A 17,465-nucleotide genomic window follows, 5' to 3' on the forward strand; every position below is an offset into this window, starting at 1 on the left:
GCCTCCCTGTCCATCACCAACTCCCGGAGTTCACTGAGACTCATGTCCATCGAGTCACAATAGATAACACTTAAGAAATCATTATATCTTAAATATCAAATTTACATATTTTATGTGGTTTAGCTGCTAAATCCTATCTGTCTCTTTGCAATCCCCTGGACTGTAGCCTTCCAGGCTCTCCTGTCCAAGAAATTCTCCAGGCAGGAATACTGGAGTGGGTTACCATTTCCTTCTCCAGGGCATCTTCCTGACCCAGGGATCAAGATAGGTCTCCTGCATTGGCAAACAGGTTCTTTACCACTGAGCCACGTGGGAAGCCCTCAAATTTATGTGTGCAGTATAAAAGTATATGTGTGACCCCCATTTTTTTTCACATTACAATCAATTGAAAATAATTTAATGAGTTAATATATGTGAAACTGTTTGATCAATGACTGGCACTTAGCAAACAATATAAAACCATTATTATGATATTAATATATTATCATTTCTACTAAGGTCATTTCTTTAGGTAAGAATACAGCATATATCTCTTAGAAATTTAATTTATTTTTTATATTTATTTTTGGGCTTCCCTTGTGGCTCAGTGGTAAAGAATCTGCCTGCTATATGGGAGATGCAGGAGATGTGGGTTAGATCCCTGCGTTGAGAAGATCCTCTGGAGGAGGGGATGGCAACCCACTCCATATTCTTGCCTGGAGAACCCCCACTGACAGAAGAGCCTGGCAGGCTACAGTCCAGGGGGTCGCAAAGAGGTGGACATGACCAAAGTGACCGAACACACATATATTCATTTTTAATACTTATATAAACATTAACTAAATTTTTAGTGTAACTGCAAAATGCAATGAAATAAAGGTATTAGTTTCATCACAAGAGATCATAGATGTCTGTTAGAAAGTTTGTATTCAATATAGACACTGAAATTAGGGAGGATTTTCATAAGTGGGAGAGAAAGACTCAACACAGCAAACGAAAGCAGAGACCGCAAACGCAGGATGCGTCTGGGGGACCGCGAGTATTCTGGATGCCTACTTAGTGGGTTGTGAGAGAGAAACGCTGGGAAAGAACAGTGGAAAGCTAGTGGGATCTAGTCTAAAGTCTAAGACTTTAGTGTACATGAGAATCACCTGGAGGGCTTGGTAAAACACAATTTGTTGTTCCCATCCTCCAAATACCAGTCAGTAAGTCTTGGATGGGCCTGGGAACATGCATTTCTGATATTCTCAGGTGATATCGATACTGCTGGTCCAGGGACCACATTCTGACGACTGCCACCCTGGATAATCGGTGTCTGCGGAATGCTTAGATGCCAATGAGGGAGAATGGATATGTGTATATATGGCTGAGTCCCTTTGCTGTGCGCCTGAAACTATCACAGCATTGTTAATTGGCTATACTCCAATATAAAATTAAAAGTTTTGTAAAAATTGAAAAATACATTTAAACATTTAAAAAGATTAAAAAAAAGCCAGTGAATAAAATTATCTTGATGGTGCCTAAAGAAGATGACAGTCAGCTGAATGAAGGATATATTGGAAAGGGAAGGGTCTGGAGGCTATGAAGCCAGTGAAGTATTTTCAGTGTTTCACAACTGAAGTGGTCAGAGCATGAGTCAGAATTGGGGGTGGGAAGGCTAGGGGGATTCTTTATTGGTTTTAATGCTCATGGGACTCATCTAACAGCAATGGAGATAATGACCTTACTCTGAATATACTTGAAATTTTCTTAGGGTTGCCAGATTTAACAAATAAAAATATTAGATCAGTGACACTTAAATTTCAGATTTAAAAAAGAAAAGTTTTTAGTACAAGTTTGCCCTAAATAAAGGATGTGACGTACTAAAATTTCTTTTTTTTAATCTGGAATTCAAATGTAACTGGCTATCCTGTATTTTACCTGGCAATCTTATGAAATAGGATCTTTTGACCTTTTACTGAAAGTACTTTTGTGGCTTTTATTATAGATTTTGATGAATGTCATTCTAATCCTTGTCGCAATGGAGCCACATGTATTGACGGTTTTAATACCTTCAGGTGTCTCTGCCTCCCGAGCTACGTTGGTGCACTTTGTGAGCAAGGTAAGAGCTTTTGCAACATGTGCATGAAGAACAGTATTGATACTTCATCTCAACTGTTAATTCTGGACAGCCCTTTGTCATAATTATTTGGATTTTATTGTTGTTGTTGTTAGCAATTTTGACCATACTGTATATTCTTTTCTGCAGAGGAAATTCGCGGATTGCCAAAATACATTAGGTTTCCTGATGCGTTTTTAGCTCACAACATTTGAACAATAATGTTCATTTGATCATTTTTGTTTTACTGATAGAATGGAATTGCAGACAGGCATGCTGAGCCTTTAAGGACATCCATCCACCAAAAGGAACACTGTGGTACATATTCTTCCTGGGGACAGACTAGTCATGGACCTTAATTACATATGTAGCTTGTACCAAGGATATTGAATTCAGTGTTAATTGCCTTTATTTTCTCCTCTCAGCATTTGAGACTCAATGGTCTTATTGTTCATAGTTGATCATCTCTGGAGAATGAGTTAATGCAGTTGTGTGAATACATTCACCTTGACTTGGCAAATACTACAGAAAAGATATTATGAACCAGGTTTCTTTCCTACTGAAGAAAAATCTATTTTTTTCTGAATGAAAGGCCTAAATTCATGATGGCTTGAATTGAGTGATCCCTGTAATTTGCATTTTATGGCCAACCTGAGAGTGTATTTTGGGTGGTTAACGGTAACATTTCTGAGCCCATCAATCAGAAACAGATCGCATACTCAGCACACTCAGTTTTGGAACATCGATTTCCTCTCCTTAAAGTCATACAGTGGTTTGGCTTTGATAAAAGTGCTTAATGCCAAACTTCCATTCCACCAGACAAAATGAAAATGAGTGTCTAATAACTCAGACACATTGGTCTGGCCCCACATTCCGCTTTGCAGCATGAATCTGGATGTCAACACAATTAAAGCAAAGCTAAAAGGAGTGTGCATTGAATTGCCAAAGGAAAGGGATGGATGATGTTTGGCTTTTTTAGGGTTTTCTTTTCTTTTTCCTTACTGCATAGGATGGGTCTGTTTTAAAATTGTAAAATATAAATATGATAATTGACCAAACAAGATCCTCTTCTTTAAAGAAAACAGTAGGAAAGATGCTATTTTTTGAAGAAAACAAAAGGGTGAGGTGCTTGAGCCTTTTGTATGTGTTAAAATGATTCTGGCTTCACTTAGTTCCCAGTACTAGGAGTGATTCAAAAAATTATTTGTGCCACAAGTGTTCTGAACACCTGCAGTCTTACAGGCACTGTTCTGGGTGCTGGGTGATAGAGCTCTGAACAAAACAAAGGCTCTGATCTTCTTGACTCAGCATAATTCTTGGCAGGGAATACAAAGAGATACTATTTGTTGGTTACTTTTTAATTTACCACGTGCTTCAAGGTACACCATTTCCTTTGGCTGACAGCAATATTTCTGTGGGTTAAGTGGACCAGAAACTGAGGCCCAGGAAGGAAAAGTGATGTGTTCAAGGTCACACAGCTAGTAAATTAGAGAGTGGGAAGAATGAACCTCAGTGGCCTTGGGAAGCCCAGATTTCTTCAACATCTTCACTCTTCTGAAGTAACTCTTAACGAAAAGCATTTTATTTATATGTGAAGCTGATAGACTCAGCAGTAACATCTTTGGAAGGAAGTTTGGGGGCAATTACCTTTTACTTCCTTTTAAGAGAATATTAAAAAGAAAAAGTTTTCATTTTTCTTCTTGTTTCTGGTATCGCCTTTCAGGTACCTTCTATTTTATCTTACAGCAAGGTTCGCTGAGGAATAACTACCCCAGTCTGTTTACCAGATGCAGCTGTGCTCCTGTGATTTACTGCCAGGACACTGAAAGATTTTTTTCTCCTCTTTTCAGGTTGCCTAAGAACAAATGTTTTCTTCATTAACAGCGGCATTGTTCTCTAAACAGTTTTCTATCCAAATTTCGGTGATGACTGTGTTGTTGTTTCTTCAGCTGACCTTTTCTGTTCTCTGCTTTAGTAACTTCCCAACTCCCAGCAACTCTGAAAGAGGGGACGCATTTGGTGGAATGATAACAGATCTTAAAATCTAGAAGAAGGTCTTAGAACCATGGAGGGACAGTTCTGTACACACAATTTGCCCCCAAGTCAAGATACATCTTGCCAAACAGAAGTGCCAGAGTGTTGACAGTTTCTTAAGGCTTGTGGGCTATATGTTAGGAGTGTTGAAAACGTTACCTATATAGCATAAGGAGAATAGAGTTTTAGTGAGGTTGTTTAAGAATGACAATTTCAGCCTCTGTGGTCGTGAACAAGTGTTGTTGTAATCTCCCCATCTTCCCCCAACATACACAGGCCAAACTAAATGTGGGACTTTGTAGTATAACCTATAGACTATAGGAGTCTTAAAGCATAAGAAATATTCCCAAACGTAGACTGATGCCTAAGAAAGCATCATCTGAAAGCATTGCCTTTTAATAAATAAGATGTGTATCACATTATTTTTAGCTAAGATTGAAAAGACAAACTGCTTCTGATAACTCCTTTCAGAATTGCATGCTAGAAGGTGCTGCTTGACACATTGTCCTTCATTATGTGTTTGTTAAATTCATGAATAATAAGGATTAAGTGAATTGGTGTGGTTATTTGGCTTCTTTAAAAAAAATTCACTCTGTTAAGTATTTGCACATCTATTTACAATCATTGGAAGAGTACAGATAAATAATCTGTCCCTGTTTGGTTTTAGCAGAAACACTGCCTCTATTTTCTGTACACATGTGCTAACTGAGAAAGGAACTGGGGCAGTGTCATGGTCATGTATCTAAATTTTTAGGATCATTTGGTTTTCTGTACTTAAGAGGAAAATACTTTCTCTTAGTGATAAAAGACAAAGAAAACCAGACCAAAACTGTTTAGGCTAATAGAGGATAAGAAAGAGGGTAGAGAATAATTTTTTTCTGATGTATTATTCAGTAAGCTAGGGATCCTCTAGAATCTTGAACTGTGTTTCTTCAAATAAATGATAATTTCCAAGGTTATGGTTGGATGGTATCACCAACTCAATGGACATGAGTTTGATCAAGCTCTGGGAGTTGGTGATGGACAGGGAAGCCTGGCGTGCTGCAGTCCCTGGGGTCACAGAGTCAGACATGACTGAGTGAGTGAACTGAACTGATGCTATTACAGTATCACAGCACTGACTGGCAGTAAGGATATTTTAACAAATTTCCCGATTCTACCTCTCCCCCGCCCCCGCAACCCTTTCATATATAAAGATCTGTTTCCTCTTCACCCCTCCCACTTCTCCTCTGAAATCTTCCATGTGAACTTTCCAAAAGAAAACCCGCGATTTCCAAGTAGCCAAAATAGGCTTCCTTCTTGGGTTCTGAGTGCTACTGTTATAAAACTGCCTATCTGTGTCTTGAGTCCTTTCCTATGAGATTGGTGGTGTCCAAACAACTCTGTAATACAACTCAAAACTTCCAGTGCACATTGTTGAAATCAATTAGTCAGCTGGCTCTAACTAAACAACAGGCCTGATAGACTAAACTGAAATAAGGACTGTTCTCAGAGATAAGCTGCATCTGTTTTATGATTCTGGCTTAATCACTGAAGCCAGGAAAAAAGTTAAGTCTCTCATCATGCATGATTTCCCACAATGAGTTATAGGAGGAGGAATAAATGGAGTGAGAATCAGGAAACAATCTGACTTTCAGCTTGGCCCCCAAGTCAGACATATAAAATGAGCATTTATTTCATCTAATAGAGTTTTGTTATCTTCATCAATCAGTAAAATTTAGGGGAGGGGCGTCTGATCATTAGGTAATGTGGAGTTTTCACAGTGTCCCCACTTTCACAAACTTGGCCATTTTGTTCGTTTTTACATGTAACTGGTTCAATATCTTCATGAGATGCTTTATGAAAGTTAAAATGATTTCTATTTGATCATCATTTAATGCATATTTTAATCTCACCTGTGAGTAGGCTTGGAGAAAGCAATGGCACCCCACTCCAGTACTCTTGCCTGGAAAATCCCATGGACGGAGGAGCCTGGTAGGCTGCAGTCCATGGGGTCGCTAAGAGTCGGACACAACTGAGCGACTTCACTTTCACTTTTCACTTTCCTGCATTGGAGAAGGAAATGGCAACCCACTCCAGTGTTCTTGCCTGGAGAATCCAGGGACGGCGGAGCCTGGTGGGCTGCCGTCTATGGGGTCACACAGAGTCGGACACGACTGAAGTGACTTAGCAGCAGCAGTGAGTGGGCTAGTCTGAGAAGGTTGCCAATGAGAAGTCAATGCTATGTGCAAGACTACTTTCTTTTGATATACTTAAAAAGTGGCAATCTAGAAAATATAGCTGAAGTTTACTGCCAGTGTAAAATTTAAACATATTTGACAAATGTTTTCATCTCACCAGGATACTGGTTATAGTATGCTTGTTTCAAAAGAGAAAAAGTATATGTATATATTAATACACATACACATATCTACATATGTGCATATGGCTTGATGAAATGAGGGGTACTAAGTTAAAGTCACTCTTGATAAACTTCAAATCCTGATGCTTTTGCACTGGGAGTTACCTATACTCCTTCTCCTTTTGGGAAAAAGGCTCACAGTTGTTAGTGATATCCCAGAAGCTGCCAATTGATGAAGAATTTTTTTCTCTTAGTAAATCTACGTGACAAGAACCTGTGACCATGCAGCTCTCTGGGAAGTGGGGAAGGACTATTTCCAGAGCCTTTGAAGTCATTATGCAAATAGAGCATTCATAATCCTTTTAGCAAGAATTCTTATCTTATCATTTGACTGATTTCTCTTTAGAAAAGTTTGGTAAGAAATTATTAGCCCCAGTTGTTTCACAAGTGAGTCAGTAGACTCTGCAGCCTACAGAAGTTTTGATTGGCCCCTTTTCCAGTTTTTCTCCTGCTGATACTGGCTTTCATCAAGGAAAGTGCAGTTCGATAGTGCCTTTCCAGTCCTAAGATGTATTGTCACTCATTTGGCAGGAATCACCTGGGCTCTCTTTATCATGATTTCTTTGTCACTGTAACCAAAATTGGTGAATCCCTTGCTTCAGGGACATTGCATTGATGTGGCTTGGGATGTCTATGAACTTTTGGATGAGTGAACCAAGTTTGAATGATATAGGTGAGTTTAATAAGCCCATCCTTGTTTCTTCCCAGACACGGAGACATGTGACTATGGCTGGCACAAATTTCAAGGGCAGTGCTACAAGTACTTTGCCCATCGACGGACGTGGGATGCAGCTGAACGGGAATGCCGTCTGCAGGGCGCCCATCTCACCAGTATCCTGTCTCACGAGGAACAAATGTTTGTGAATCGTATGTACCAAATATACATGGGTTTTCATTCAATCTTACCACCTTCTTAGTTTTTCCTGTATCTAACTGAAACAAGTAGCATTCTCAGTTGTGACCCAACTTATTAAATCCCTCATCTGTAAAATGCTTTAAATCATGTCTCCTATGTGAGTCCCCTATTTTGAGAAACATTCAATTGTAACATGGGCAGACATTTCTTGATTTGCCACCAGAAATGGTTGAAATAGCATGCTATAGGTGGAATCATATGAAATTGCTATTCAATCATTTTTTAACTTACAGAAATGACCACCTCTTAAGTTTCCAATCTAATTCTTCCCATACTTTTTGGTCTTTGAATATGTATGTATGTTGTCTAAAGTTAAAGAGAAAATTGCTTTCAATTATTTTTATCCCACTAATTAAAATTAAATTATAATAGCACCCTAATGTTATTCTCTGTGCATAATTGGCTTATGGATGCTGAAAGCTAATGAAACTTATTACCAGAGCTGTTTAATAACTTCCTAGACTATGGCAAAGAGAAGGGCAGCTAGCTTTTATGTAGAAAATACATAGAAATTTTTTGCTCATGAAACATTGTTTGATGGTCTATTTAATATGTTCTTATGGTGCCTGCTATCTTTTAGAAGTTTGATTGTTAATTTGCAATCTGGGTAGAGGTTCATTTAAGTGTTTTCATGGTGTCTTTGCCTGTGACTCATTCCATGGTGAAAGTCATTATTTTTGAGGAAGTTTTGCAGAACTGTCCAGTCTAGGTGCTCACCATTAAAAATGCTTTGAGAAGAAACATGTGGCTTCCAAAATGAGTCTAGTATGGGTGAGATCTGTCACATTTTATTGGTTCACTGAACTTTTGCCAACTGCACAGCTTAATAAAAAAAAGTGGAAAGTTTCTATCGTGAGTAAAGATGGAAAAAATTACTTAATTGTAGTAAACTGCTAGGGAAATAATTGTCCATGTCTGATATTTTATTCACGATATTTGCAAATTAGCTTTTTAGTTTAAAACACGTTGGGCAGAAGAACAAAAGATAGTTAGACCATGAAAGATTTTTATGAGCAACTAAACAGAAATTCAGCCAGGAGAGGATTCATGATTCAGTCCAAAAATAACTTTCTTTGATACATTTCATCCATAATTGGGAAAGGCAATAAAAATGTCTGTGTTGTTCTCCTTCTCAGGTGTGGGCCATGATTATCAGTGGATAGGTCTCAATGACAAGATGTTTGAGCATGACTTCCGTTGGACTGATGGCAGCACACTGGTAAGTTGCTGATTAAAATGATACCAATTCTAGAACTTGGTACTGTGGGTTGCTGGCATTTTACTGAGACACATTAGGCTGCAGACCAATTAAACGTCTTGCTCAGTGATATTTTCATCTAATCAGTGTAATATTTCATCTACTTGGTAAAATAGACAGGGGTTAAAATAGTTCGTTCCCTGAGAACAGATCCAGCTACTAATATTAGTCAGGGTGGCCCTCTTAAAAGAAGAGTATATTGGATTTCCATTGAACAGGTAAACTGCACAATCATCAGAATTGCCTCAGGCCTGTCTTTCAGATGGTTATCTTTGTTTTTACAGCTTCAAAGCAAAAAGGGAAATAATAAATGTGACAGAAAACATCCTTTAAAAAAAACAAAACCTTTTCTTCTTACATAATTGCACTGGAAATCTGATATTATAAGGCATGGCTCATTTTTATCTGAGCAAAAAATGCTCATTTTTTTTTACATCTTAGAAAGGATTGTTGAATTATGATCTTATAAATTTCTTTCTATTCAAACTCAGTTGACTAATTATATGGTCTCTTAGATTTTTCTACCTCTTAAAGAAAAAAGTGATTTGATAATACTGCCCACATCCTTGAGTAGACTTCAATAAGGTTCTTTAGATTTGAGTCACTGCTAGTAAATGCATGAGTCTAATTCCTAAGAACTAGTTCAAGTGCAATGGCAACCCACTCCAGTACTCTTGCCTGGAAAATCCCATGGACAGAGGAGCCTGGTGGGCTGCAGCCCATGGGGTTGCTAAGAGTCGGACACGACTGAGCGACTTCACTTTCACTTTTCACTTTCCTGCATTGGAGAAGGAAATGGCAACCCACTCCAGTGTTCTTGCCTGGAGAATCCCAGGGACGGGGGAGCCTGGTGGGCTGCCGTCTAAGGGGTCGCACAGTCGGACAGGACTGAAGCGACTTAGCAGCAGCAGCAGCAGTTCAAGTGCAGCTAGCTATAGTGGTTGTTCTGGGCTCTGGCTGTTCATTAAAATCACCTGGGGAGCGTAATTTAAAAAAAAAACAAAAACTGGTGTCTAGGCTTCGGCTCAAATTCATTAAAGCAAAACCTCTGGCAGCTATATTTTCTAAGGGTTCCCTGGGTGATTCTAAAATGCAGACAAAGATTTGGGATCTACTAGGCTAGACAGTTAAGTGTAAATTCAATTCTAACTTAGATAAACAAGAGGAAAACCTGAAAATAATTTTTAAACACTTTTTGTGTGTGCTTAAGTTTCATTCATTACTGCCACTCATCTGGATTTAATGAGTTTGGCAAAATGTGAAGTTCATTCTAGAACAGACGCCAAACTAATTATTGTTTTCAGAAGTTCTGCTCTGCCTGTTCAGGAAAACTTTTCTGTGCTCTCCTGGACATGCCCCTCAGTTCATCTCTGTGTCCATCATTGTACTCAGCATTTTGTACTCATCTATTCTCCACAGTAACCTGTAAGAAAGGCATCAGGTGGTTATTTTAATAGGAAAATGAAGGTCAGTTAGGCTAAACTTTTGCCCACAGTCACAATGCTATTAAGGGGAGAAGCCATAGGCTTTCTCCTAGCTGGTACCTCCTTGACTTTAAAAAGGGTATCCCTTATCACATTTTGCCTTTAGGAACCCTAAAATACCCTGGCTTGCACTGTCTCTGTCATCGCTCCTTATATTTAATCAACATTGTTTGTCGTTTGTGTCCATAAGTAAGTTCTTTGGTAAGAGGCAGAAAAAGTACAGAAAGTAGTTTGTCCATAAAATATATTCTCAGTAAGGTATAGGATTTCAGCCCTTGTACCAGGAGTCTTAGGCTTCCCTGGTGGCTCAGACAGTAATGAATCTGCCTGCAATATGGGAGACCCAGGTTCAGTCCCTGGGTTGGAAATACCCCTTGGAGAAGTGAATGGATACCCACTCCAGTGTTCTTGCTTGGAGAATTCCAAGGACAGAGAGCCTGGTGGGCTACAGTCTATCAGGTTGAAAAGAGTCCGACTTTACTGAGTGACTAACATTTTCACTTTTCACTTCATCAAAAGTCTCATTTTCTTCTACTTGTCCTGGGTGGATGGTATTAATGTATCTGCAGTTGTTACATCTGTATATTTTCATTTTGCTGAAATCAGTAGTAATTGCAGGCTGATAATTTTGTTCATATTAATAGTGGTTCATGTAGATGAGTTCTTACATATAAATTTTAATTTAAGATAGACAATATTGTTTTTATTAATGTAAGCAAACATAAAAATTAAAGATTTTTCATGTATATTACAGACAATTAAAACTTTTTATAATTTTGTTGAAGTTTATTATGTAATATAGGCATTTAGTAAGTTTTCCCTTGTTGAATGTAGGCTTCATTCCTGTGGGATAAATTGGGTCTAGGCTACCCACTATTAAGTCTCCCCCTTATAAATAGCCCAGTAAAAGTGCAGGTTCTTGTAAGCTCTATTACAGAAGCTGGAATGCCAGGCACTCAGGTGACCAGTTCTGGTGGGTACTTACTTGTGCTTTGCAGACTTGGACCATGACTTATCTCTAAGTGTGCGTGTTACTTGGGTACCTCTATGCTCCTGCCCTGAGCTAGGATAGATGCATTTGACCCAGTCAAGTACTTGTAAAGTCTGTCATTTGAAACGTACTGATCTGATGGCAAAGTCCCTGACTATCTCCAGCCTGTCCTTGGTCCTATAGACTGGGTTTGTATATCCTCATGCTCTGTACTTTTCCATGTCACTAAGGAGAGTGAAAAGGTTGGCCTAAAGCTCAACATTCAGAAAACCAAGATCATGCCATCTGGTCCCATCACTTCATGGGAAATAGATGGCCAAACAGTGGAAACAGTGTCAGACTTTATTTTTGGGGGCTCCAAAATCACTGCAGATGGTGATTGCACCCATGAAATTAAAAGACGCTTACTCCATGAAAGGAAAGTTATGACCAACCTAGATAGCATATTCAAAAGCAGAGACATTACTTTGCCAACAAAGGTCCGTCTAGTCAAGGCTATGGTTTTTCCAGTGGTCATGTATGGATGTGAGAGTTGGACTGTGAAGAAAGCTGAGTGCTGAAGAATTGATGCTTTTGAACTGTGGTATTGGAGAACTCTTGAGAGTCCCTTGGACTGCAAGGAGATCCAACCAGTCCATTCTAAAGGAGATCAGTCCTGGGTGTTCATTGGAAGGAATGGTCAGATCAGACCAGTCGCTCAGTCGTGTCCGACTCTTTGCGACCCCACGAATCGCAGCACGCCAGGCCTCCCTGTCCATCACCAACTCCCGGAGTTCACTGAGACTCACGTCCATCGAGTCAGTGATGCCATCCAGCCATCTCATCCTCTGTCGTCCCCTTCTCCTCCTGCCCCCAATCCCTCCCAGCAGCAGAGTCTTTTCCAATAAGTCAACTCTTCACATGAGGTGGCCAAAGTACTGGAGTTTCAGCTTTAGCATCATTCCTTCCAAAGAAATCCCAGGACTGATCTCCTTCAGAATGGACTGGTTGGATCTCCTTGCAGTCCAAGGGACTCTGAAGAGTCTTCAAAGGTGAAACTCCAATACTTTGGCCACCTCATGTGAAAAGTTGACTCGCTGTAAAAGACCCTGATGTTGGGAGGGATTGAGGGCAGGAGGAGAAGGGAACGACAGAGGATGAGATGGCTGGATGGCATCACCTACTCGATGGACGTGGGTTTGGGTGAACTCCGGGAGCTGGTGATGGACAGGGAGGCCTGGCGTGCTACGATTCATGGGGTCACAGAGTCAGACACGACACAGTGAACTGAACTGAAATGAAATGTTTTTTCTGGTCTCTCCATGAGCAATTGAGCTCTTCAAAGATGTGGTTCTCTTGTCTGCATTTTCTTTCTGAAGGTGTGTAGAATAAGGCTCTATACTCCCTCTGAGTTTGGTTAGTGAGCTTGAATATTGGTTTATAGCTAGCAGATGGAGGTCTGAAAAAAATCTTAGGGAATTTATCTTGCTTGTCAGGTGCCATTCAGATATGCTTGATTCATCAGATGTCATTATTCCACTCTTCTGAAGCAAGCCAGCTGAATTCGATGATTTTTTTTAATCTGTGTCCATTAAGTTTTAATGGACTATACTGTGAAACACACGTGAAATAATAACTTACTTACCATTTCCATAGTTTAGACTGGTCCTAAACTTGGTAAATAAGTGAGTATTGCACTTTTTCGAAGGAGAAATAATGGTCTTCCTCTGATATTTTCTGGGTTTCCCTGGTGGCTCAGCTGGTAAAGAATTCGCCTGCAGTGCAGGAGACCGGGTTCATCCCTGGGTTGGAAAGATCCCTTGGAGAAGGGAACGGTACCCACTCCAGTATTCTGGCCTGGAGAATTCCATGGACTGTATAGTACATGGGGTCGCAAACAGTCGGACAAGACTGAGCAACTTTCACTCACTCTGATATTTTCAGATGAAGGTAACGTGACCTAAGATAGATAACTATACCCCATAAACAAGAAACTTTCCCTTAATTAATTCACATTTTCTAATGCAAACCCAAGGGTTTTGGAGAGAGCACCAAGTAAATGGGGCTCAATTTGAAGAAGGCAGCAAATGAATGTCATAAACAAGGTGAAGTTTATCAAAGAAATGCCACAAGTAAATCTAGGAAAAACTCTGACAGACCCCCGGTTTCTTCTTAATTCACTCTTTGTGTAAAATAAAAGTGTGCTAAGGAGTGTCCTTAACTTTGAACATTTTGGAACAGAAGAGGCCATCTGCCCAACAGTCTGTCTCCCTCCTATTCGACTGATCTCTGGCCCACTTTCTGCTTTTCAAACACCCTTGCCTCCATCCTTCCTTTCCGAGGCAGCCTAGGTGTTTCTTAAATTCGTTTGTAGTTCTTTCTGCAGCCACCATCCCCTTAACAGGTTCCATGTGTGCTCAGGCCTTGGAATAAAATAGTTCCCCTTTGTTTCGCTGTTTACGCCAAGTGTCCTGCTTTTGAAAATATCCCTAATAGTAAACTCTTCTTGGGAAAAGCAGTATCTGCTTACACTTGGGAATGGTGTTAACTTGACTGTGTGCAATTTCAAGGACTTTGTTTATGTTTTAGAGAGATTTCTCCTCTCTCCCCCCACTCCCATTTTTTGTTTGAAAGGTTTATTAGAGCTTATCCTTCTTGGGAGGTAGAGCAGTATTAAAACAAAAAGAACCTTTGATATTTACCGTATATTATCTTGTGTCATTCAGTCTTACAGTTAAAACAAACAAGTTGATACTAGGTCTCAATTTCAATCATTTCTTTTCTTGAAATCATTAAACTTTGCTTCCAAAAAACTTGCAGTGTATCGTATTTAATGTGATTATGCTTTATAGCTGGATTAATTCAGGTTATATGCTTATACTAAATTAATAGTGTTATTTGGCCAAGTTATTTACTTTGCCCTTATTCTTCAGATTCTGATGGCTTCATTCCACATTATTGGTTTGTATAATAGGATGTTGCTACAATGACAAATTCTTGCCTTTGTTGAATCTTTAAAATATTTTTTGTTATTTATTTGGAGTATTTATCCAATAAATTTCACAAAATTGTACTCATGAACAGTATTTGTTCTAGCCTCACCTTTCTGACTTCTATGAAGGCTATTTTCTCTTAACACAGTTTTTATTTTGTCACTTGCTTTCCTACTCAGCAGTCACATTTCAGTTTGTCCTTTGGTTTTCTACTCACCAGTCATTCTTTAACTTGACTATTGATTTCTCACAGCAAAATGCCTCAAGTGCTTGTTAGAAAGCCTGACAAATAACTTCCATAATGAATTACTTTCCTTGTCACCCAAGTAATGTCTTCAAAGACACTAAGTTAAACCATTCAAGTTAAATACACATTAAAGCTGGCAAACTTAAACAAACATTGCTTATCTAGCTTCTATACTATTAGCTGACTTTTAAGTTTTTTCTTTAACCTATTGTTAAATGAATGACTAGTCTGAAGTGTTTCTCCCCCAGATCTTGTTTTCCACTGCCTATGACCTTCCTCTTCCCTTGCTCTGAACTATTGTACTCCCTTTAAAATTCTGCAAATGTCTTCCTCTTGCCTTCAGGATAAAATTTTGTAATTATTTGTGACGCATATCACGCCCACTTACTCCATCTGCCACTTCCTAGGCTGTCTTATCTCAAAATACCCACAGTTTCAGGAATAAGCCATGACATCTCACTCCTGCGGGTCTTTACATTCACGTGCCCTCAGTCTCAAAATGCTCTCACCTCTTGCCCTAAATTCACTTGATAAATGTTTGAATACCTTGCTTAGCTAAGAGTCGCCTTCTTCCAGGAAACCCTCCTAGCTGGATGTGACGAAGGACTCTTCCTCTGTGTTGCAGAAACCTTTGTGCGCTCTTCCCATCCTACCACTGAACCCTGTGGTGTTAATTTCCTGACACAGAGCTTTCTGGGGTGGAGATTAACTTTCATCCCTATTTTCTTGGCACCTAGCAGAGTGGTTGACAAAAACAGATATTTGAATAATAATCAGTATCCATACATTACTCAACCAACTCACTGTGTTATCTTTTGAATACTGAAAAGACTCATCAAGTCTTTTGGCTGAATCTCCCCATGACAATTCTTGTTTCTCTAAATTGTTTTATTTAAAGTTGTATCAGTATGAAAAAAATTAAACCATAAAATAGGTGGTATTTCAAACATGACAAAAAGAAAAAAAAAATGTTTCTGTGAATCAGAAGTATGTCGCTGAGCATAATGCATCTTACGAAAGTTATTAACTCAAAGGAAAACAGATGTTCCTCCTGGAAATGATGACAATTTTGTCCATGGTTGTCCCAAGAATACATATAAGCCTTGGGAAGAAAAAATGGAAAGCAAACTTTTCAAAAGTTTGAGTTATATCAGGGCTGATTTTCCATGAAGTTTTGGGAAACTGACAATTACTCAGACTTTTAAAAACCTTATTATCCAAATCCAAAATGTAGTGAAACAAGCAAAAGGAATCCCACTCCTGAATGTTTTCAGCTTGTTTCATTTCTTATGGGTTGCTTCCCCGAGGATGACGTGGTTGCTAAGTTGGACAGGGCTTCCTTTATCCATCCACTATCTGAGTCCGTCCTTTCAAGCACAGAGGGAGCCAGACCTCAGGGAGCACTCTGGAGTCACTTATGTTTCTCCACCTACATGCATCCTGGCAAAATCATTTCATGACTTGCTTTTCAACTACAGATTATAGTGTGTCCATGGACAGCAAAGTTAGGAAGATGCTGGAAACTGTTAAGTGCCTTCGTCACACCATTTTTTTTATAACACAACTCCCCAGTTTAAAATCAACCCGTGGGCCTCAGAGACTTAAAGCTTGTACTCTCTTACCCCCTCCTCTCTCTAACCACCCAGGAATAAAACTCTCAGAGAATTCTCACAGGATTCTCCTGAGGTCTGTATTGCTCCTTTCAGTCTTCTTTTTAGTCAGTTCCTACAGCAGCTCAAAACTGCCCCCTCACCACTGGGGCTCAGATGCTTCAGTGGATCAGATGCGATTACTTCAAAGGAAAATGTCACCTTCGATGTCCAGAGGTTGAGGATTGAATAGAACTGACAATCCAGTTCCCTTTAAAAAAATGTTGAGGAGCTTTAGGAAAGTCTGATTTGTAAGGGAAAAACCCTTGGCTTTATCCTTATACATTAAAAAGAGCACTTTCTACATCTCTTTTATACTTTTCCCCTGTCATCTCTGTTTTATCAGCACTCAGTGTCACTCTGTGAAAGACTGGTAGCTTGTCAGCTTCCTAGGAAGTAGTCACGGCCTCCTTCTCACTCTCCAGGGTCGTGTTTGGAGACAACAGACTTCCTTTTCTCTGCACTTGTCTGGCTCTAGTCAGAAAGTTCTCAAACAAGTTAGTAATTCACAAATCCATAGCTGTCTTATTTTCTAGCTCTAGCTAATTAATCTTGTGCCTTTATGTTATGAGATAGATTATGAAGCGCTTATTGATATCCTTTTTGTGCTTAAAAAATGCTATGGGAATAATATTCTGGAAGATATCGGAATTTTGCAATTTTTTTTTTTTTAAACATGGTTGATCATTGGCAAACTGGCCCTCCTAGAATTTGGAATACTCACTTGCCCTCCTGGTCATGATGCAGAGTTGATGCAGAAAGATAGCTAAATCGGTTGTGGATTTGACTTTAAATCCAGAGTCCCTTTTTCTTCTTTCATGAATAAACACCTCAGTCTGTCATGCAAAGTATGGTGAGAAAAAAAAACACAGCTTTTAAAAAGGTAGAAACAATAAAGAAATGGCCTTTAATCCAGGAAGAGACACTTAAAAGGGACAGAGAAAAAGAGTAACAAATTGCAGGCCATAAACCATTATTTTTTTTTTTTTTCTGCAGGAATGTACCGTTATTACCCTTTTATAAACACAGAGGTTCGTATCCTCCTCCCTCTCCCAGATGTCTTGGACATTGAAAAGAGAATCAAGAGAATTAACTAACCGTGTCTTCCAAGTTTGTTTGTAGGTTTGTAGGTTTGAAGGGATTGAGAATGATTTGGCAGAAAACAATGATGCAAAACAAAACCCCCAAGCCAAAACTTTCAGTTTTACTTTTTCTACCTGAAAATCTTAGAAGACTTCCTGTCAAATGTTTGCAGATGGATGTGTGTTGGCTGTGCTGTGGCTTCAGCTCCAAGTCAAATGCCACTTCCCTATGAGCAAGTCACACTGCATATCAACATTAATTTAATTATGTTAAATCTCACAGACTTCATCACATTACCCTAAAAGCCAAGGAAACGTAGGCTGTTTCCTCTTCCTTTCACACATTGCCCATGA

At 39.2% G+C, this 17,465-nt stretch overlaps 1 protein-coding gene across 4 annotated transcripts in view; it reads left to right on the forward strand.

Annotated features, from left to right (window-relative positions):
* The window catches only part of VCAN (versican), a 120,555-nt gene that overhangs the window by 80,733 nt on the left and 22,357 nt on the right, over positions 1-17,465 (forward strand). For all 4 annotated transcript variants that reach the window (XM_019965391.2, XM_019965393.2, XM_019965392.2 and 1 more), the window contains 3 exons: positions 1,967-2,080; positions 7,221-7,379; positions 8,565-8,647. In XM_019965391.2, the coding sequence (XP_019820950.2) occupies positions 1,967-2,080; positions 7,221-7,379; positions 8,565-8,647 (356 nt within the window). The remainder of the gene's footprint in view (positions 1-1,966; positions 2,081-7,220; positions 7,380-8,564; positions 8,648-17,465) is intronic.

The sequence above is a fragment of the Bos indicus genome, chromosome 7 (assembly GCF_029378745.1).
Source record: "Bos indicus isolate NIAB-ARS_2022 breed Sahiwal x Tharparkar chromosome 7, NIAB-ARS_B.indTharparkar_mat_pri_1.0, whole genome shotgun sequence".
Taxonomy (NCBI): domain Eukaryota; kingdom Metazoa; phylum Chordata; class Mammalia; order Artiodactyla; family Bovidae; genus Bos; species Bos indicus.